The sequence below is a fragment of the Cydia fagiglandana genome, chromosome Z (assembly GCF_963556715.1).
Source record: "Cydia fagiglandana chromosome Z, ilCydFagi1.1, whole genome shotgun sequence".
NCBI classification, from domain to species: domain Eukaryota; kingdom Metazoa; phylum Arthropoda; class Insecta; order Lepidoptera; family Tortricidae; genus Cydia; species Cydia fagiglandana.
In genome coordinates, this window is record NC_085959.1 from 17,759,086 (window position 1) to 17,782,385 (window position 23,300).

At 37.0% G+C, this 23,300-nt stretch overlaps 1 protein-coding gene across 1 annotated transcript in view; it reads right to left on the minus strand.

Annotated features, from left to right (window-relative positions):
• Nucleotides 1–23,300, minus strand: part of LOC134679454 (period circadian protein) — a 49,813-nt gene that overhangs the window by 19,992 nt on the left and 6,521 nt on the right. The window contains exons 2-13 of the mRNA XM_063538367.1: nucleotides 22,717–22,824; nucleotides 19,667–19,750; nucleotides 18,531–18,694; nucleotides 12,771–12,853; nucleotides 12,243–12,305; nucleotides 11,814–11,945; nucleotides 10,103–10,178; nucleotides 8,047–8,250; nucleotides 4,673–4,901; nucleotides 3,664–3,775; nucleotides 2,791–2,907; nucleotides 1,577–1,726 (exon numbers count right to left, since the gene is read on the minus strand). Of these exons, the coding sequence (XP_063394437.1) occupies nucleotides 1,577–1,726; nucleotides 2,791–2,907; nucleotides 3,664–3,775; nucleotides 4,673–4,901; nucleotides 8,047–8,250; nucleotides 10,103–10,178; nucleotides 11,814–11,945; nucleotides 12,243–12,305; nucleotides 12,771–12,853; nucleotides 18,531–18,694; nucleotides 19,667–19,750; nucleotides 22,717–22,805 (1,503 nt within the window). The 5' untranslated portion in view covers nucleotides 22,806–22,824. The remainder of the gene's footprint in view (nucleotides 1–1,576; nucleotides 1,727–2,790; nucleotides 2,908–3,663; nucleotides 3,776–4,672; nucleotides 4,902–8,046; nucleotides 8,251–10,102; nucleotides 10,179–11,813; nucleotides 11,946–12,242; nucleotides 12,306–12,770; nucleotides 12,854–18,530; nucleotides 18,695–19,666; nucleotides 19,751–22,716; nucleotides 22,825–23,300) is intronic.

Genomic DNA, 23,300 nt, shown 5'->3' on the forward strand with positions numbered 1-23,300 from the left:
GGAGCTGGACTGTGGCCACGGGTACCAGTCTACCATGTAACTGAACCACTTCGTGTTTGGGCTCGTTTGATTCGTCGCAACAAGATCTTTGACACAAGATAGTACTCAGGGTCTGATGATGGAGCTGGAAGGTGGTCACCGGTACCAATCAACCATGCAACTAAACCACTTCGTGTTTAGGCTCGTTTTATTCGTCTCAACAAGATCTTTGACACAAGATAGTACTCAGGGTCTGATGATGGAGCTCGAAGGTGGCGACGGGTACCAGTCTATCACATAACTGAACCACTTCGTGTTTGGGCTTCGTGTTTGGGCTTCGTGTTTGGTTTATCACCTAGTGTCAAAGATCTTGTTGAGACGAATCAAACGAGCCTAAACACGAAGTGGTTTAGTTGCATGGTTGATTGGTACCGGTGACCACCTTCCAGCTCCATCATCAGACTCTGAGTATCACCTAGTGTCAAAGATCTTGTTGGGACTAGTCAAACGAGCCTAAACATGAAGTGGTTTAGTTGCATGGTTGATTGGTACCGGTAACCAACTTTCAGCTCCATCATCAGATTCTGAGTATCACCTAGTGTCAAAGATCTTGTTGAGATGAATACAACGAGCCTAAACACGATGTGGTTTAGTTGTATGGTTGATTGGTAATGGTGACCACCTTCCAGCTCCATCATCAGACCCTGAGTACTATCTTGTGTCAAAGATCTTGTTGCGACGAATCAAACGAGCCCAAACACGAAATTGTTTAGTTACATGAGAGACTGGTACCCGTGGCCTCCTTCCAGCTCCATCATCAGACCCTGTGTATCTTCAGTGTCAAAGATCTTGTTGAGACGAATCAAACGAACCCAAACACGAAGTGGTTTAGTTACATGATAGACTGGTACCCGTGGCCACCTTCCAGCTCCATCATCAGACCCTGTGTATCTTCAGTTTCTTGTAACTTGTTTCTTGTAAATAAGCGAGTACCTATAATTTCTTTCGAGTAATATACGTTCATAAGTACGAGTATGGGGCCATTCATAAATTACGTCGTTTCAAATGGGAGGAGGGGGGGGGGGGGTCTGGACATCGGATGATGGTAGCATGACGTAGGAGGAAATAGAGTCATCCGAAGCATGATTTTTGGATGATTTGAGGGATGGGGGGGGGTCAAAAATAGATGACGTAATTTATGAACAGCCCCTATGTACATTTGCACTGCATTTAGTATTTTCGTACTTACCAAATAACAGTTTTAGGACTTTATAAGTTAAGTACAGTTAGTGTTGTTATGGTTGATTTCAATATGCTTCGCGAAGGATCAAGAATGTTTAATCCATCATTGTAGTGCGAGTGTGGCAGAAGGGATCGGAATACTGAGCTCGCACGGCCTGCCGCAGCGCGTAAAATACCTAAACTCGCTCAACCCCGAAATGTAATAGCACTCTTAAGAACTAGAAAGTTTTAACATACTATCTATAAGGGTAAAGTAAGAACATTGCGCCATGGCCACAGGAAAGACTATAAACCTTAACTCATAGTAAAAAAGTATTTTGACCCATAAGCGACGAATAAGCAACTATGAACTTACAAAATAGTTGTTATCATTCTCTTGTATTTCTAGCCGCAGTTCCTCCTCCGCCTTAGGTTGGTCTTCAATCAGGCTTTCCATGAAAGATGCCAGGTCCTGGCAGCGCTTAGTCATCTGTTGCTTGACGAGCTCCGCCGGTCTCGCCGGGACCTGTAACGACGCCTACATCATTTGATTTATTAAGAAGGAACGTGGAAGGTTCCGATGGAAGATACGCCCAATGCACGGATTTACCGTTTATCTTAATAGGATATACTTCTAATAGTCAAATTAGTTACTTTTTAGGGTTCCGTACCCAAAGGGTAAAACGGGACCCTATTACTAAGACTTCGCTGTCCGTCCGTCCGTCCGTCCGTCCGTCCGTCTGTCACCAGGCTGTATCTCACGAACCGTGATAGCTAGACAGTTGAAATTTTCACAGATGATGTATTTCTGTTTCCGCTATAACAACAAATACTAAAAACAGAATAAAATAAAGATTTAAATGGGGCTCCCATACAACAAACGTGATTTTTGACCAAAGTTAAGCAACGTCGGGAGGGGTCAGTACTTGGATGGGTGACCGTTTTCTTTTTGCTTTTTTTTGTTTGTTTTTTGCATTATGGTACGGAACCCTTCGTGCGCGAGTCCGACTCGCACTTGCCCGGTTTTTTTAGAACTGTCAAAACGATTTGCTAATATGGAGTTTATATCAAACATTACATCGTGACGTCACGGTCAACTCACCGACTTTTTATATTTTTATCCGATTTATTAAATAGAGTTTGAGTTTAAAATAACTCCTAGCTGTGTTTTTCTAATAATTACCTGGTGCTTTATTTCATGCATGGTGAATTTATATAAAACTTAGAATGAATCATTTAATGATTTATTAAATAGAACTTGTGTTAAAAATTACTGCTATGTATATTTTTCTAATAATATACATTGAAACTTCTGTTCAAAATTATGCTCGTCAGATCTTTGGCTTATATCACTAGCTATTTTATACTAAAATTATAATGCTATGGTATGCAGGATAACTAATATACACTATATGACTATACTCTTTGAGGGTAACGATATATCATTGAAAATAAATACTTAAATCAGACTTAGGGGCGCGTTTTTTTATTCTATTGAGCCAACTTTAACATTTGCCCTTGATAAAATTGCATATAATAGTTAGATGTAAAATCTACAAATTTTGTCTTTATAGCTTAACTGAATCTTACCTCGTTCAAAATCCTGACAATATTCTTTTTAAGGCTCTGGATTTCGATATTATCTCCTTCGGAAATCGTATTGAGTGTTGCTGGTGACGCTTGAAAAACATCTGGACTGGCTGGACCCTGAAATAATTACATTTAGATCCAAAATAATTTTCTCTCTCATCTCCCATAAGTGACAATACATAAGACTTATCAGACAATACAATTCCTATTATACCGGGTGTGGCCTGTAACACGAGCAAATAATTAAAACATAGATTGTACTCCTCAAACGGTGACACTATTGTTCAACAACTTTTAAAAATGAGGATTATTTAGACTCCCTATTTTTCATACCAAAATAAATATTATCTTCAATGGACGCCATCGCCACGCCATATCATTATTATTGACGTTGCTTGTCACGCATTTAAACATAACAAAATTCGCAATACATTGCGTCTTAGAATAAACTTTAGTGTCTTAAAAATCAAACCAAAAGTTATTTTAAGTCGCTGAACAAATGTAGGTCAGTATGAGGAGTACAGCATACAGTTTAATTTTTTGCTCATATTACAGGCCACACCCGGTATAACCTAAATACAAGAAAACTATTTTCAGCGTTTTTGATAACTCATCCCCTCATGGGGTTAAAAGGGGAGGAATGTTTGTATGGAGTGAAAGTTTTATTTGAAGCTAATGTATTTCAAAACTTGTACCGGCTACGAAACATTTTTGAAATTTCGTAGAGACAGAATATTAGGAATTAAGAAAAGTTCGACCCCCCCCCCCCTCGCGTGCTTTGTGCACAAGTTCTAAGGACGTAAAGAGGGGTTGAAAATTTGTATTTACATAGGGAATATACAGATAGGTATAAAGCTATATATTCATGCATACCTCAATCACGTAATGTTTTCCTATAACAATCTCAAGTTTACGCGACCACGGATTTATAAAAGACGACCACTCCGTTTCAAGCTTAAGATAATGTCCATTCTGAGCCAGCATTCTGAAAAAGAAAAGGTAATAAAACAAGAGCAAATCATGGTCATGTGAAATAACATTGACGACGAGTGAAGTACCTACATGAAATTGATGAAATTAATATAGTATATGTATGTTTAATCTTCAAAAAAAATCCTTAATAACTGAACGTACTTAAGTAGGTACTGTCAATGCCCCTATACTAGTTAGTATAAGTACAGTGACTACTGGTGTGCCGTGGAAAAGATTCCATAATTGTGAAAGTCCCACAAAGAATAATTCCAGAAACTTTTCTAGTAGGTATTTATCAGAATCTTCTAGAAATTCATTTCGTAACTATTTATTTGGAAACTTTACAGAATCCGCACAACGGTAGCATTACGCTTTACCCTTAAAAGCAACCTTATTACTTAGTTATCGTGTTGAGCGCAGAGGTCTTGTCAAGCGAGCAATAAATTCAAAACAAGATGCTTACAGTATGTATAATATCAGATTTATTAGCATTATTAATAGATGTAGCATAGCTCAGGTTTATATTTATGCATGCCAGTTGCTGGTGAAGTATGCCTGTGCTTCTTAATTGCCAATTCCATCTTTTGTAATATTTAATGCAAAATAAAGATATTTGATATTTTGATATTTTTTTGTTCAGTATATGTACCTGTATGAGTTTTTCTGAACTTATGTACGAAATATCATTTGATATTTATTACCAGTCGCTATTCGGTGAAGGAAAACATCGTGAGGAAACCGGACTACTCCCAATGAGGCCTAGTTTCCCCTCTAGGTTGGAAGGTCAGATGGCAGTCGCTTTCGTAAAAACTAGTACCTGCGTCAATTTCTGTAATGAAATGTCAAGCGGACCCCAGGCTCCCATGAGTCGTGGAAAAATGCCGGTATAACGCGATGAAGAGGAGTATACCTGTAGGGCTTGGAGCGCGGCGCCCTCCCTTGCTTGACGATGGTCTCGTAGACGTGCCGCACGTAGGGCAGGTCCTCCGGGTGGTAGAGCTTCAGCACGTCCTGCCCCGTCACGTCCTGCGGCAGGTAGCCCAGCAGCGGCACCGCCTCGTTGTCGATGTACTCCACGGTCCCGTTGGCCACGTGACGCATCACGAATGGTACCGCGTCTTTTATCACCTCATTTGGACCTGGGAAGAATTAGAAGGTTCAACAAAAAAATGCTGGATACGTAATTTTTGTAAACACTAGAGCTCACTTTGATCAAACTGCGAGGAAGCTGAGTCAAAACTTTTATACTTTAAATATCCACTGTCACATAGTGGCCAGCTAGTGGTTTAGGTGGAACTTCGTTGTTTTGTTATTTCTGTTAGTGTTAATTTCTTTTTAGAAATATTGAACAGGATTTAATTTAATTATAGTTTAGGTACAAATATAAATATTTGTATTTCACCTTTTTTTCTTGATATTGTGTCGTTAGTTAATTAAACCTACATGTTTAAAGGGTAGCACAATATGACTGGCAACGTGCAGTTCGTATTGTAAAGAGCATTAAATTTGAAATGGAAGGAAAATGGAATAAGAAGAAAAGACGGCATTGATTAGTGTCAGAACATAATATTGTTTGTTACAAAAATTAGAATATATTAATATAAAACTCAGCGTGGAAATCCATTGTCGCTGTATATAGTTCCAGAGAAACATATTGATATATATTATTGGATACTGGGGTTTAATAGATCGAGGCAAATGTTGCTGAGGGGAGAGGTGTGTGCCCATGAGCGTGGCAAGCTGATGTAAGAGACGGGTCTTCTCAAGATCGGGACGCCTTTCATGGCCATTGTCACAAGTTCCGACCCAAATGCTATTCTTGACCGCTGCAGACTTTTCTGTAAGTGTTACGATTCGGTTCAGTGTTTAGGTGTCTGTCAGCAGTTGTGTACAAGCTAAATCTCGTGATATTTATTATATTTTAGATCATCAGTCTCGTTCGTCTAGCGGAATGCAGAGGAGTTAACTTTGAGGAATTAACATCGTCTGTGGCCGCAGGTATGTGTTGGCCCTTAGGTAGCCCTTAGGTAGCCCTTAGTACGCCCATAGTTTACTTGAAGTCCAATTTTATTATTGTCATAGATCGGTACCCTTTTGCTTTTGTCTCATTTATAATGAATAACTTTAATATCATAACTAAGGTTTACTGTGATCTAATGGACAGTGTTACTTGCCAAATTTAATGCTCAGGTGTAACTTTCGTATTATAATTATCTGAATAAAATTTTATTAAACAACTAGTTTGTTGGTGGTTTATCCTAAGTGTAAGAATACAGATATTATTGAACCAACAGCTCTACCGTTAGCAATCTGAGCTAGAAGTTGTAATTTAGGGTATGTAGGAGAAGAAATAAATCGACTATCAAGTGGATTCTTGTGTTTTCTTTATTTTATACATCCCTAAGTATTATGTAACCAGCCGGGTACATTTTCGTAGGTTTACAGGTTACATAATTCCCAACAAGCTATACGCACTAAATGTATATATTTTCAAATGCTAGAAAAGCAATAATTCCAAAAGTCAATATTTAATTACTGAATTACTTTACTTCAAACGACCCTACTATTTTCAAAGGAAAAAGAAAATTGTAAATTGGAATTATCTGTAAAATTGGTGGTTTAAACTTCACAAAATATGTTAATTGAATGTATTACTTAATTTCAATTAAATTGCACAGTATTTTTACACACTTTAAATTCACATTTTACACATAGGTACACACACAAATTACGTTTAATATTTTATAATTCCTATCGTTTAAGATAAACCGTTTTTTATTAGAATATTATAGAATCACTTCAACAATTACACATAAAGTAATAAAAACATTCATTGACTACAATTGGTTCTATTTATAAATATACTCAAATGCTACTGTGTTGGCCCTGTCTACAACTATAGAAAGTACCTTGAAAAATGCCTTGTTTGCCAGTTTAGTACTCAAAATTGATGGTTCATCCAAATAAACTGAATTGTAAAATACAGATTCCTTGTGGGCGCCAATTATGTAACCTGTAAACCTACGAAAATGTACCCGGCTGGTTACATAATACTTAGGGATGTATAAAATAAAGAAAACACAAGAATCCACTTGATAGTCGATTTATTTCTTCTCCTACATACCCTAAATTACAACTTCTAGCTCAGATTTCTAACGGTAGAGCTGTTGGTTCAATAATATCTGTATTCTTACACTTAGGATAAACCACCAACAAACTAGTTGTTTAATAAAATTTTATTCAGATAATTATAATACGAAAGTTACACCTGAGCATTAAATTTGGCAAGTAACACTGTCCATTAGATCACAGTAAACCTTAGTTATGATATTAAAGTTATTCATTATAAATGAGACAAAAGCAAAAGGGTACCGAACTATGACAATAATAAAATTGGACTTCAAGTAAACTATGGGCGTACTAAGGGCTACCTAAGGGCTACCTAAGGGCCAACACATACCTGCGGCCACAGACGATGTTAATTCCTCAAAGTTAACTCCTCTGCATTCCGCTAGACGAACGAGACTGATGATCTAAAATATAATAAATATCATGAGATTTAGCTTGTACACAACTGCTGACAGACACCTAAACACTGAACCGAATCGTAACACTTACAGAAAAGTCTGCAGCAGTCAAGAATAGCATTTGGGTCGGAACTTGTGACAATGGCCATGAAAGGCGTCCCGATCTTGAGAAGACCCGTCTCTTACATCAGCTTGCCACGCTCATGGGCACACACCTCTCCCCTCAGCAACATTTGCCTCGATCTATTAAACCCCAGTATCCAATAATATATATCAATATGTTTCTCTGGAACTATATACAGCGACAATGGATTTCCACGCTGAGTTTTATATTAATATATTCTAATTTTTGTAACAAACAATATTATGTTCTGACACTAATCAATGCCGTCTTTTCTTCTTATTCCATTTTCCTTCCATTTCAAATTTAATGCTCTTTACAATACGAACTGCACGTTGCCAGTCATATTGTGCTACCCTTTAAACATGTAGGTTTAATTAACTAACGACACAATATCAAGAAAAAAAGGTGAAATACAAATATTTATATTTGTACCTAAACTATAATTAAATTAAATCCTGTTCAATATTTCTAAAAAGAAATTAACACTAACAGAAATAACAAAACAACGAAGTTCCACCTAAACCACTAGCTGGCCACTATGTGACACCACAGACAAAAATCGACCTCCACGCACATGTATACAGAAGTATAAAAGTAATATAGATAGACGAATAATAACAAATAAGCACTTACTATTGTACGCAGAGAACAACGGCGTAGCTTGTATGACCAAGTAAATGACTGGTCCCTTTTCTTCGTAGACATCTTTGAATGACAGCTTCAGGAGAAAGGGCGTGAAGGTAACGCCCCGGTCCTTGACGTTAAACCCCGTGGTCAGCGCCCTGTACCTTCTGATGCGACAGAACATGGTCGACACGGAGTTCCCTGGCGATTGAACTGAGTAAGGACAAGGGGATACGTTTGAAGTAGATACCTCTCCCCTAAGCAAGCAACAATTACTACGCTATATCAAGTTATATCCATTCTGGTACATATAAGCAACGAACGAGTGCACGCAGAAACCCACTATAGGTATGTATAGCCGAAGCTTTCTGAGAACTTCGAATTTTTTTCCGATAACATCAAATATCACATAAAATTTACGGAGTGACGCGCAGTTTCTACTCAGCTTTATTTAAAGGTTTCAACTGTAAAAACCGGAACTACTTTATGCTAAGTGCCCTTAATGTTCCATCAAAACCACAGAGTCCAGCATCAGTCACCCTTTTTTCTAAATTGGCGCAGATACCAAAGTTCGGCTTCTAAATAATTTATAATTTCTTTGAAATTAAGTTTGTTTTAAATAGGCAACATTAAGTTTCTTTATTCGCGTCCCTTGCATTTAAGTTACCACTAGCATCGTTCGCTGCTTATCAGTCTTATTCCACTATGATTTAGTCTGGCCATGCATGATGTGGTATATGGTATATATAATAAGAGTACTCGAACGTTAGAGAGACGAATGAAAGAAATGAAGGGGAGGGATTTTTTTTATTAACAGCCAATGTTAAAGCACTATATTTTGTATTTAATCTACGCAGAGCAAGTGTTATTTATACATACATCATAATTTTATAGAAATTTGACTTTTAAAATAACACTTGCGCTACGTGGGCTATCAAATTCGCTGCAGACTTTTCTAGGTCTATCTTTAATTAGTTTCTCATTCCATACACAAAATTTTGTTTAAAATTTAGTTACTATTGGTAAAGTTTTGGAGAAGAAAAATGTCGAGAGCAAAATTTCGATTTCTAACATTTTTACGTCGGATTTTGTAGACGTATCGCACATTATTGATCCGCCCGCGCCTGCGTTTTGATTTAAAACGAAACAGGAGCTGAGTTTTAAATATTTTAGGTCAATATACCCGTCTCGCTAACGGAAGCGGCTCCTAAAGCTAGAGCGATAAGGACAAGGCGAAAAATCCTGCGTAAAAATCTCAAAAATCGAGGTTACGTACTCGACTGTTTCCTCCTCCAAAACTTAACCAATCGTAACCAAATTTAGAAATCAAAATGATTATGAAATTATCTGTGTCGGACCGTTTTGCTTTTTTGGCTAATTTGATATCAGTTTTGAATACTACGCCTCTCATTGCGGCATAGTCAATGAGGTCATTTTGGCCATTTTTGAAAGGCTCTAGCGCCTTAAAAAACAGAAATATCAAAAAAAGCAAAACGGTCCGACACAGATATTGACAATATTAATCTGAGTTGAAAAAATCATTGCTCTAGCATCAAAACCTACGGAGGAAACAGTCGAGTATGTTTATATGGAGAAATGAACACTCCTGTTGGCTCTTAAATTTTTGAAAATGGGCTTAACCCAGATTTACTCTTAAACAGTTTTTACCAAGTCACTGATGAGTTATGTCGTTGGATCAAGCTATTATTACTAATCGTCGTATTGCGTTCGGCTTCATTCATTTTGACAGGGACCTGCCGGCCTAGCCAAGGTTACAATCGCTATCGCTTCGACAACGAAAAGCATTATGTCTCTCTATCGCTCTTCCATATTAGTGTGACAGTGACAGTTGCGTTTCGATCGCTACGGAGCGTAAGCGATTGGCATCTTGGCTACGCGGCCAGAGCCCCTAACCTGATCACGGGACAACAGTATTAATTTCTACCCAATTGTCGTTTCTCATAACTGATATTTATAAAAGAAGAAAGAGAGAAGGATAGGAAACTAAGCTGAAAGATATACGACGGTTATCATAATATTTGTGTGTTAGTAAACTAGGAATTACCTGCATTTCGCATACCATTCATTTCCTTCGGAACCGTCAGCCCGTCGGTTATTTTCGACGCGAAAGTATTGTGATCCTGCAAGACGCCATCACCGTTAATGTTTAAGTACAAATGTCCAGGGAATTTTAACTCGAGAAAGTAACACGTCGAACTACCAAATTGTGTAATTCGGCCTTGATATCACCAACACCACTTATCACAAAAGCCATGCTGTGCACATTGTGTGATCCAATAGTAAACATTTTAAAAGCAGGTGGAGAAGCCTGAGATGCTAGATTTGGAGCGACTCGAGCGCCGTAGAGTCCTATGCATTCGTATGATTGGATTTCATTAGATGATAGGAAGAACAAAAATTTATAGACGGCTAAAAGTGGTAAAAGTAGATCTCTGCGGGTAGCAAGATATCATTCACAACTTAATCTGACACGCTCAAGTAACTACAAAAACTCTCTTGGTAGGGGACTACCATAGAAAATTGGGATTGGCTGATATACAACTAAATTCATTGAGTCAGCAAGGTCAATACTTAAAAAGCATCATTTAGTTAAAAGAGCCTGTATCATCAAGCATCGTTATTTTACGCGTAGATACGAGCATTACATAGCAATCATGCCGTAGATATCGAACCTAAAAAGCAGAGCCTGAAACTTGTGTACCGACTTATAGCGCAGGATGTCTGGAAAAAATATATGGAAAACTTGGCATAATTCATGGAAGACTTTTTTCAAATGGGACATGTAAATTACATACTTTACGTACGTTACGACGCAAACGATTGGGATCTTGGCTAAGCCCCCTGTTGTTATAATTGAAATTTTCTGTGTGTATTAAACATTAATCTGCTAAACAAAAGTACAAAGCAACAATGTGGTTGCCAAGAAGTAATTGTACCTATCGTGAAATTCTTGTCACTAAAAACACACTGACACTCGATTAGTCCAGCTTTTTCAAGTAAGTATCTGTAAAAATACGTTCTCCTATTTGAAGAATATTGGTTGTACTATGTTATATTTTGTTTATTTGTAAAATAAATATCGGAAAGACGTAGGTAATAATCAGAAAATTAAGCTGTATATATGTATAACCCTTAAATTTGGGTATTTCTACAGGAAAAAGAAAATTTTAATAACAAATAATACAAGAAATGTTTTTACAAGTTATTTAACTCGCGGTATTCCTAAGTACTATTAATTATTCTGTGGTCCGAACGATATGTACAGAACATATTAACTACTTACATAATAAATCAAATAAAAAACTGTCCAGGGCGTAGTACGTATAAGTTACTCTATGATTAAAATTTTTAAAAAGTCTTCCTTCAATTATGCCGTTTACAATTTTAGCTGATTATCTTGCATTATTACTATTATTAGTGATTCGCTATGAAGGAATACATTTTTTTTCACCACATCAGCTCGGAAAGGCTTACTTTGCACTTCAAAAACTGATAGCAAAGTTGCATTTTATTCACATGTGAAGCAAAGTAATCAAATGCAAATTTTGTGTTGTTTTCTTATGTTTGCTGGTAGAATTGACTTTTAAATGTTGATTTTGGATGATAAATATTTAATAACATTCATTTGAATTTAATTTGGTTTGATTTTGTTTGATATATTACATTTAATATTTGCTTCGGGTTGGTATGGTGAAAATTGTTGTGTACTTAGTTCTATCAGTTAAATAAAACAATAGTGAGTAGTGAACACTCACCAAAGGGTGTACGAAGTCTATAAAGGACCTCCCTATCCACATGTCCATCGGAAAGCCGAGCGTCACTGTCAGCGTCGACGACATGTACAGGACCACACCGTCATGCATCGATATGACGCACGAAAACCCCTCCTTAAGGAAAAACATCGTAAGTATACGTCACATAACTTAGTTTCTAATTTTAGGAGCACTCTATGGCATCTTAAAGTCGGGAACACGCTTCTGACGTGTAGCGCGGCATTGACTACGGTTTCACGCGTATGTTGACCTCTAGCGGGCTCTAGCGTTCAAAAGTAATAAGTGTTGCAATTATAAAGCCATATAAAATTTATTGTAGGTTGTACACAATTAAAGCAAAATGATTTCTGTGTTACCCACAACCGACAATCTAATAACCTACCGTTAAATTTGCGATAGGTTGATACTCACAGAATAAACAGGTTTACTAGTGGTTGTGTGCATGGAGGGCTGGACCATGGAGCACTTGTCTGGCTGAAAACTCAAATCACGTGAGTCTAGCAACATAAATAATCATTTTTTACCGTTGGTAATACAAAATTGTATACACACTACACAGACCAACATAACATTTATTGTGTACCCTGCTCCTGCTTTGAGTTGTATTTATATGAACTAAGAGCAATCGTATGTCAGTTTAAATGCCTATTATTAATAGGACACAAAAGCTAGAGTGAATAGGCTATTACTGAACCGGTGAGCTCCATCTTAGGCTCTGTCTTCACTTTCCATCAGGTGTGACTAGAGCCAATCGCCGATCAGTTTATTATAAAAAAAAAAAAACATGGGACCCAATACCAGCAGCGCTTTAATACTGATACTTTTAGTCATAAAAAGAAATCATAAGAATGGTGCCCTATTTTTAATATTAGAAGGTAAACACTTCAAAGAGTGTAGTAAGTAGGCCGGTATAAGAACATTAAAAAAAGGGAGCCTCACGTTTTCAGCAGTATCGTCCTTGATTGACTCCGAGCATCTCTGAAATCCTTTTTGTGTCTGCTCAATCGCTGGCGGCGACGAAGCTGTGTAACAAAAAAATAACAACCGGAAAGATAGCAGGAATAGATTTATGATAAAGCATATTATAAGAATCTGAAAAAAAACCTGCTAGAAAATAACTATACAAACTCTAGTAAAGAACTACGAAGCTAAATTCTTGTACATATGTATTTGTACAAGATATAGCAAAAGGTGAACATAAAACATACGTACCACCCCTCTCCGTATTACGGATACATACCTTCGTTATGCCGTGTCTAATACGGTCTAAGTTGGGATCGAGTGAATGAGTAATGAGCCATGTATATGCGTATATTATGAAGTGATCAAAGATTGGATCAGGTAGTGCAATTGATTTCATCTGAATAGGTATGAGTATGGATTTATTCGTTAGCACAATACCTACTCATTGATTGATAACATATATTTATGGGTTGCCGTTATATAGAAAATATTCTTACTTATAAAACGATAATCTCAGAAGCTAGCTACCTAGGAATGAAAAACTATAAAAATCAGATAAATCTAGACCTACCAGACAGACAGGCACCTGCCGCGATAGCAGAGGACGCTGGTTCGATTCCAGCCTGGGGCACTGGAGGCCTTGGTCACTTTTTCTTACTATATGACGTTTATTTCAGTTTATATCTAGACCTAGTCTGAAATCTTATTTTTTCGAAAAGGTTAGTAAAAGCCTAACAGCAAAAATAAACCTGCGGGTATACTATATGTGTCATATGAGTTTGACGTCATTAAAAAAAAAACTTCCCAGTTCTAATGGTCAAATCATCCAAGTGCCTGAAATGCGCGAAATATGTTTACATGTATTTCGTTATTTTTATAGCATTTAGTTACCAAATCTCAAACTGACATGCCAATTACGAGTATATGCTTTTGCCGAATGTCTTAGCATAATATGCAATAAATAATAAATTCACATAAAATTGCACTACCAATTCCCATCATTGAAAAAGACGCAATATAAGGGCAAAGGAATGAAAGAAAGAATGCATCTTTCGTGACGCCACGTCCTATAGTGTCCCTGTAATGATTAATAGTTTGATTTAGTAAAGTTACAATACATTTTTTGTCCCAAAATGAGATTTCATGTTTATTCCATCCAGGACCTCTTCAAACCTAGCTTTATCAAAATCTGTCAACAAAATAAAAATGGGCCCATTCACGATTTTTAGATTACACATCTTTATTTTATTATTTTTATTATATCAGATAATTTTGGCGTGTGTGCAAGTTTAACAAGATATGTCGAATACATTGAGAGCCTACGCGCACGCTTGCTTATCCAGTCCAGAAATTTGCTAACTTCAGGGAACTTAATCATACTACATGACCCATTTTTACCCCCCTTCATCTCGGTGATCACCCGTACAATATGCCAAAACTACTGATACTACTGCAATGACTACGTGACGATAGCACCTATGACATGTGACATGTTTTTAGGTAGGTAAGTTGTATGCTTGAATGTACTAAGGTAACTGATATACAGGGTGTTTGGTCTATCGTTTGCCAAATTAAAATGGCGGATATGTGGGGTAGTTTTCTATCTTTTCACGCCCTTTATAAAAATTTTGGGCCCACGTGTATTTTATTATTTTGCTTTTTTTGTTGTTATTAAAAAATCTCTGGGCCGACTCGTATAAACTTAAATTAAAAAACCGGGCAAGTGCGAGTCCGACTCGCGCACGAAGGGTTCCGTACCATAATACAAAAAAAAAACAAAAAAAAAGCAAAAGAAAACGGTCACCCATCCAAGTACTGACCCCTCCCGACGTTGCTTAACTTTGGTCAAAAATCACGTTTGTTGTATGGGAGCCCCATTTAAATCTTTATTTTATTCTGTTTTTAGTATTTGTTGTTACAGCGGCAACAGAAATACATCATCTGTGAAAATTTCAACTGTCTAGCTATCACGGTTCGTGAGATACAGCCTGGTGACAGACAGACGGACGGACGGACGGACAGCTAAGTCTTAGTAATAGGGTTCCGTTTTACCTTTGGGTACGGAACCCTAAAAAAAGTAAGTGGTAGAGAGATGCAACGTTTATTGCGTCGTGATGTCTAACGTTAAACAGTTTTATTTAAGTCAAAATTACTGACATTTAACCTCTAATTTTTATTATTAACCCTCAAATGTTTTACAACATGTAAAAATTTACACCAAATTCAACTTTGATTATCAATAAAAACAAAACAAAAAGAGACCACGTTCTTGAAATTACTTTACATCTGTGTTCTGTCCTCTTTCTAATTATGTACAATAACCCAAAAAAAACCTTACATGAACATCATTTTTTCCTGATTTTTTGTCACGGACGCAACAGGCAAAAAATATCGATGCCTAAACGACTTTTTACATGATCAAAACTCAACAACACAGAGATTAATAAAAGCACTAACAAAAGACAATTGAGTTTTCTGCCTTCTGTTTTTTATGGCTTTTTAAGTTCCGACATCGGTCACATTTCCCGCATTTCGCGCCTAAGGTTTTTTTTTAAAAACGGTCTCCCACTAATATTAAGGCGCATTCACATTTAATTACAATTTGATAGACAAAACCAAACACAAATTAACTATGGACGCGACGCGACGTCGGAACCTAACAGCTTTTGTGCTATGTAAGAGGGAGATAGCACCTTCAACTAAATTTACGAAAGACAAGTTTTAAACCTTCACGACCACCAAACCTCATCGCTGAAAAAAGAACCCGCGTGTGGATAGGCAAAGCGGATCTTAAAGGAGATTACGGCGTCAATGTTTAGGCATCGATTATTTTTGCCTGTTGCGTCCGTGACAAAAAAATCAGGAAAGAATTAAGTTCATGTAAGGTTTTTTTTGGGTTATTGTACATCATTAGAAAGAGGACAGAACACAGAATTTTGAAAAGTAATTTCAAGAACGTGCTCTCTTTTTTTTAATTGAAATACAAAGTTGACCTTGGTGTTAATTTTTACATGTTGTAAAACATTTGAGGGTTAAAAAAACTAGAAGTTAAATGTCAGTAATTTTGATTTTAATAAAACCGTTTAACGTTAGACATCACGACGCAATAAACGTTGCATATCTTTACCCCTTACTTTTTTTTTAAATTTAAGTTTAACGAGTCGGCCCGGAAGATTTTTTAAAAACAACAAAAAAAGCAAAAGAATACACTTGGGCCCAAAAATGTTTAAAGGGCGTGAAAAGATAGAAAACTACCCCACTTATCCGCCATTTTAATTTGGCAAGTGATGGACCAAACACCCTGTATAGTTATTGGCCAATAAATAGTAATTGGCCACTCCTAATTAACAAATCAGAAAGAAACAAGCCAATTGAAGCCTTATATATTGTTAAGCGTGACCAAAAGCGTGACTATGTAGCAATAACGTCAATAACAGTCACCCTAGTCCCGTTCATCTAGAATAATCTAGATCAAATCCGAAGTCCTAATAGTCTATTGTAACACCTAAATCAGAAAGTAAATTATTTTGTATATTCTGCGGTACAGTCAGACAGTAAAAAGTCTGCAGCGATTTTGATGGCCCACGCAGTGCAAGTGTCATTTAAGTCATTTTAAACGTCAAACTTCTATGAAATTATGACGTATACATAACACTTACACTGCGTGGGCTATCAAATACGCTGCAGACTTTGTTTGGTGCGACTATAGTAAGTTTATGGCGAAAAATTCATTTTTGGTACAAGCTTTTATCGCTGACTGTACTTTTCTTTCCAAAGGCAACTAATGATCAGAGCTCGGATAGGGTGAGCTATTTGCCTTATAATTTGACATGTCTTATGTCATATATAAGGCAAATAGCTCACCCTATCCGAGCTCTGCTAATGATCGAGACAATTCTAACAACCCCAAATACAATCAGGTTTTATCACAGCGTTCCTATGGCCACCTCCTGTCTCCATCATCAGATCAGATCGATGGTACCAGAATATTGTATTGTCACCCGACTGATATACTCCTATGTATGCAAATGTTTCAGCGTTATAGGAAAACGGGAAGTGAGTCTTTAACTTGCAAGATTTGATTACAGACAGACAGACAACCGGACAGGTGAAACTAAATTAAAGCTTTTAAAAATACAATGAATTTTGTAATGGTCTTATATTATAATTTTATAATTATAATGTCCAAGACTTAGTATAGGAAAAAGCCATACCTACACGAAACTGTTGCCCGTTAATCGCTATAGATGCTCAAACCAATTACTGTCAAAAAAAATTTTTTGATACACACTTTTATTGCCGACTGTTTTTTCTCTCCTTCGCATGTCTATCAACTACATCTCGAGATCATACCTACATAATGAGCCTAAACTCAATGTGTTTGTGTTTTTCCTTCGGATCAATTCCTTTGGCTACCTTCCGACTCAGGTACCGGGAATTGGTTCAAATTTAAGTTACATGATTTGAAGCACATATTTATACTCGTACATAGAAATATACGCGGTGAAGCTAAATAAGTGTTTAAAAAAATTCTCAATTTTTTTTAAGATTTATGTAGGTCCAATTAGTAGGTATCACATTGTTTTTAATACCTATTTCAAGAATCTAGACTTTGAAGTTTTAGCAATCTACTCTCGAACGTTTTGTAGAAGCCATAAAAATAATGCTGCAGGCGTGAGTGCGTCACGTGGCTTATTGCACAAATTAAACAACGATAAACTTTCCACGGCCAATATTAATTTCCCAATTCAGAATTCTAGAAAGTTTGGTATTTGTGCTTTCATTCCGCAATTGCCACGATCAAGGACGTCGAAAAGTATGTAGGTACGAGTCAAGTCCGGATTCGCCCTGAGGGTCGCGAAGTCAGAATTTCGACACAATGCGAATTTCAATTATTTTGTGTGGAACGTTCCGACTGAACGCCTAGCGACCATCACCAAGCACGAATTTTGGCCGAAGGGTGTCATGTTTCGGCGATTCCGCGGCCGGCACCCTGACACAGAGGGGTTGCGAAGTGCTTCGCATAGTGTGTGTTTTAGTTTTTGAGATGTATTGTACAACATGTATGCTAGTTTATTATAACTGTTATAAAATAAATACCTAACTTATTTACGGTTTACGATATGAATACAAATTAATGTTATGAATTAGGCACTTATCAAGCGAATAAATAGTAACTCACATAAACGATAAATAATAGGAATAAATCTGTCTATTTCCAAAGTTTGTATTTTATGACGAATATATATACAGGTTGGAACATTTCTAGAGACTGATCTGAAAGGATAGTGTTATCTAAGTGATCTACAATCGAGTTACTATACGTATTATCGTTAAGCTGGATTTAAATGTAAAACCAAATCATTAAAATTAAATATTTTTATATCAGTGACAACCCTATTTACAAAGTTATTTACATTTTAAATCGACACATGTTATGACATTCATGGGATGTCATTCATGGGATCTACTTGCTAGGGTTGAAACATACAGATATTCGCACTAATGTTTAACAAACTGTATCTCAAAAACACAATGTAAACAAAATGGTATTCTATATGGTTCTGTACAAATCCCAGTTTGCTTAAAGTTCTAAGTCCTTCGTTCTGTTCCAACAGATATATGAATAAAGTCGTAATTAGTTAAAAAATAAGCAAATGTCAGATCCATTAAAACAATACTTGTCCTTACCAGACAAGGGCAGAGTTAAACAGACAAAAACAAAATGTCACTCACCATCTTCGAGAGCTTTCACGACCTCTGGGGCTGGGTCAGGGAGTCTGAATTCCACATCGGCTGGGATTTGGACTAGGTCTGCCTGAACGCAGGTCTGCTGCTTCTTTTTCTTTCCTTCTTTATCTTTCGTTCTTTTATCTGGTTGTTGGCTGTTTAATGTTTTGCTGCAAATTAAACTTTCGCTTTATTATATTACTAGCGTCCCGGCAAGGCTTCGTACGGGTTAACAAATTACACACCTAAACCTTCATCAAGAAAAGGTGAAAAGCGCATGGAAATCCGTTCAGTAGTTTTTGAGTTTATTGCGAACATACAAACACACAGACAGAAAGACGCGGTGGGCGACTTTGTTTTATAGGGTTGTGATTGTGATATTAGGTAGAGTCTGTGCAGAAAGGGAAGAGTCGTTGAATATATGGGGCCCATGGGGCCCAATACATGTTTGCGTTTAGTTTAGTTTTTTTCGCTAGTAAGTAAGAATATTGTAAACTCGAGTCTTTAATTCCCTCCAGCACGCGGCTGTTGGGAATTATAACCTCGTTTGCAAAAGCTCGCTTACCCCTATCGTTGCACAATGTACCTACTATTCTCTGATTTATGTATATGATTATAGATATTTAACCGGCCAAGAGCATGTCAGGCCTTGCTCAGGGTAGGGTTCCGTAGTTACCCTTCCGTCATAATAGGCTAAACGGGAGCTATTATTATAGTAGATTGTTAACAAAGAGATTAATTAAATGGCGCCTTTCATCTGAATTATACACTCCACTTGGCAATGATTTTTTCCTTACGACTTAGGTACTATAAACATTTGTGCATTATCGGCAGGTACCTATTGTCCTTACCACCACAGAATAAATAACAGTACTAGGTATAGAAGACTCACTCCCTACACAAAGCGCGTCTGTTACGATCAGGACATATAATGCCCGCTAGGTGGTGACAGCGCCACGCGCGGCTTATGGCTAGCCACCAAAATTGGTGTGGAACGGATGTACTTTTAGCTACCTGTAGCAAAGCGGCGAAATCGCGGAGTGAGTCACGCCTGTTACCACTCGCTTCACAGACAACCGAGTATCATAAGACATATCAAACTTCTCTGTAAGGTACCTGTAGGTACAAGAACTCCTACTAACCTGCTGCCAGATGTGGATTGCTTCCCACCATATCCACTGCTGCCACTTGAATTGCTTCCAGAGCGAGCTGACTTGGAGCTGTGACTGTAAGTCGATAATTATAGACATGATTATTAAAATAAATATGCCGTGTCAATACGATATCGCGAAAAATGGAGAAAAAAATCGCTATAGCTTATAGTTCGTTTAGCATTAGAAATTAGGTAAACAATCTTGATGTGTCTTTTAATTTAAAAACACATTTTAAAAATAAGTTACGGCAAATATGTAACAATTATGAATCTAATACGATCATTTATATTCTTCTGCTTTCATAAGTAATAGTTTTTTTTTAATTTTAAAAAGCGTTTTTCAATTAAAAGACACGTCAAGATCGTTTACCTTCTGGCAAGTTCTTTCTAATGCTAAAAAAAAAACGAAGTATAGGTACGGTCAGCCAAGAAAGGGGTTTAACACTTCGACTCTATCATCTGATTGATAGAGTCGAAAAGTGGTAAACTACTTTCTTGTCTGACTGTACTTTATCCGGGGAAATTCGCTGTTCACATAGTGACTTTGATGTTGAAAATTGCGCAAGCGTCATTTAGATAGAAGTTATACAACACACATCGGGACAAGTGGTGACAGGGTCAAAACAACCTGATCATTTGATCAAGCTGATAACAAAATTTAAAATAAGATGCGCCTTACAAACTTGGAATGAAATTCCTCATGGGTGTTACTAGAAAAAATAACATTTCGCTTTGCAATCAGCATTGAAAATAAATATAGGATTACCACGGCAGATGTAGGTAATATGTATACAGTTAACATATGCAACCCACCTTTCTTACCATAGGAAGAATGATATCATGATATATTGGGTCATTGCATGTCATTACCTATCTATTTGATGTTAACTGTAGAAAATCGTATCTTTAGAAAAAATGCGTACCTATTTACATACTTTACGTAGTTAGAGGTTTCTTCACTTACATAGACACTCTACCTTTCGTCCGCGTATGTAATAAATAAACGTAGGTACCTAATAATATACGATAATTTAACACATTCACTGCCAATAACACGTATGTGTGTGGAATCGGGGCATCCGGCACCGAAAGTGTTATCTACCCCCTAAGATGTTGAATTTCAAAAAATCCTTTCGTAAGGAGCAACTTTTGAAGAACATGTTAAGTACAGATATCAACGTTTAGGCTGTGCGCTGTCCGTTTACCTATATATATGTAAGGAACTACTTTATAAAAATATATAAAGGTGACATTCCATTTCCATCGACAGCAGCACTACCATTCATTTTACCAATATGGAAATTGACAATAACACCGACGCGTTCGTACTAGTAGCGCAGCTGCGGTCAGAAATGGAATGTTACCCTACAGGTGACAGTCCATTTCCAACGACACCTGCATTACTGTTCATTTTACTATGGAAATTGACAATGACAGCGACGCGTTCAGTGCCGGTAGTGCAGCTGCGGTTAGAAATGGAATGTTACCCTAAGGCTTACTATAAGTAGGAAAGGATTAACAACGTGAGGTCTGGTATCATTCGCGTAAGCAAAACGTGCAAAGCCATGCGAGCTCTTAGAACTGAGTTTTATTTAATGCCACCGGCAGATACCGATGTCGGGGCGTCTTGTGACGTAACAAAGGGGTCATATTTAGAGCTGCTCTCCCTGCGCATCGCCATAGGCGAACCGCAAACTACTTCAAGATTTACTTTAATATCCAGTCCATCTATAGCTATAGTCGTTAAAAATAACACAATTATCTACATAAAACAAAAATACATTTTTATTTAATAGCTCTTCCGTCCGCAACTTCGGCAACGTAAAAGTTAATAAAGTGAGACCAAGAAAAGTCTGCAACGATTTTGATAGCATAATTTCATAGAAGATTGATGTTTAAAATAACACTTGCACTACGTGTGTTAATTATCAAAATCGTGGCCCTTCAAATTCAATTGTTATTTTTCATCTGTCAGCACAGTTAAGGGTTAAATCAGTTAAATCCTTTCCACCCAATTATCCATATAATCTTTTCTTAGGTATATGACGGATCTGTTTTATATATTTAACTTGCACAATGAAATGTATTATTTAAAACATATTGTTACTAACTAATTAATGATTCTCATTTTACTACCTAATAAAAGTAAATATTTATTTTGTGCTAATTGGGTGGATCAAGATTTAATTTTTGTGTATCAATGTTTACTATGTAGTAAATCAATTGTCTGCTCCACATAAGATGCATTACGATTTGTCTACATAATATATACTCTAAAAACCACTTGCACCATTCACTAACCCGGGGTTAACCGGTTAAACCTGAAGTTACCATGGTTACCAGTACAATTTGACACTAGGTTAACGGTTTAACCGATTAACCCCGGGCATGGACTAACCTAGGTTAGGTTAGGTCCATGCCCCGGATTAGTGGGATGGTGCAAGTGGGCCTAAGTCGTTAATAGTGACGATTCACCCGAACAAAGTCAAACATTGGATAAATAGTATTTTATGCATCCGTTGTTTAAGAGAGGTCAAAAAAGGCGAGTGGCGTGAGTAACAATTTGAGGCGAAGCCGAAAATTGTTATTAAAGATGCCACGAGTATTTTTTGACTCAGTTAAACAACGCTGCATACAATACTTTTTCTACGACCAAGCACTTACTTTGAAATAAAATTGTAAATTTAACAAATATTTTTAAATCAATAAGTAGCAAAAATGGAGGGTATGGGCGGGAAAAGAATGAATGAATGAATAAAATTTAAAAAAAAAGTCTATGGTTCACTTATTTGTCAGAGATGACATTTAAAATAAGGTTGGCAACACTGTATTTCATTCAATATTTTTTAAGTGGTCATTACACGAAGTATCGTAAAATCTTCAAAAAGATACTGCGTGTATGCACAAATTCTTTTTTGGAGAATAGACTAAAGACTTGTCCTCACAACTATAAGGTACCTCATAAGGTAGGGTTTTAAAGATGTGTGCACGACCCTTTAAATGACAAATAAAAGTACGGGAGTAGAAAAAATACATTACCTCCGTCTAGATTGGCTGTTGCTGCAGCTGTTAGAATAAGCTGAATCCGAGACTTTGGCATTGTTCTCGGAGTCATCGAGGTTGTCCATAATAAATTCGGTTGTGTATCTGCCGACAAAAAATACAAACGTTCAATACGTTCGAAGAACAACAGTAATGGTAACATTCCATTTCTAATCGCAGCTGCACTACAGGTACTGAACGCGTCGCTGTCATTGTCAATTTCCATAATAAAATGAACAGTAATGCAGCTGTCGTTGGAAATGGACTGTCACTTTCACTCAGCAGGGTTGCTCAGTAGGTAGTCATCATCATCATAGGCCTTTCAGTCTATTGCAGACTATACAAACAGTGTCAGGCAGGGCGACGTTTTTCATGGCTGTATAAGCCAATACGGGAAGTACCTACCACAAAAACAGCGGTTATTGGTACAGACCTGGCGAGTATATACCAGCGGAAAGCATCTATTTTGCCCAATTAGGGTAATTCGTCAATAACTGGCCACTGTTTAATAACTGGCCGCCTTATACATAAAATGAATTCTATTCACCCATACTAAGGTTAACTGGAAGAGATCCCTCAAA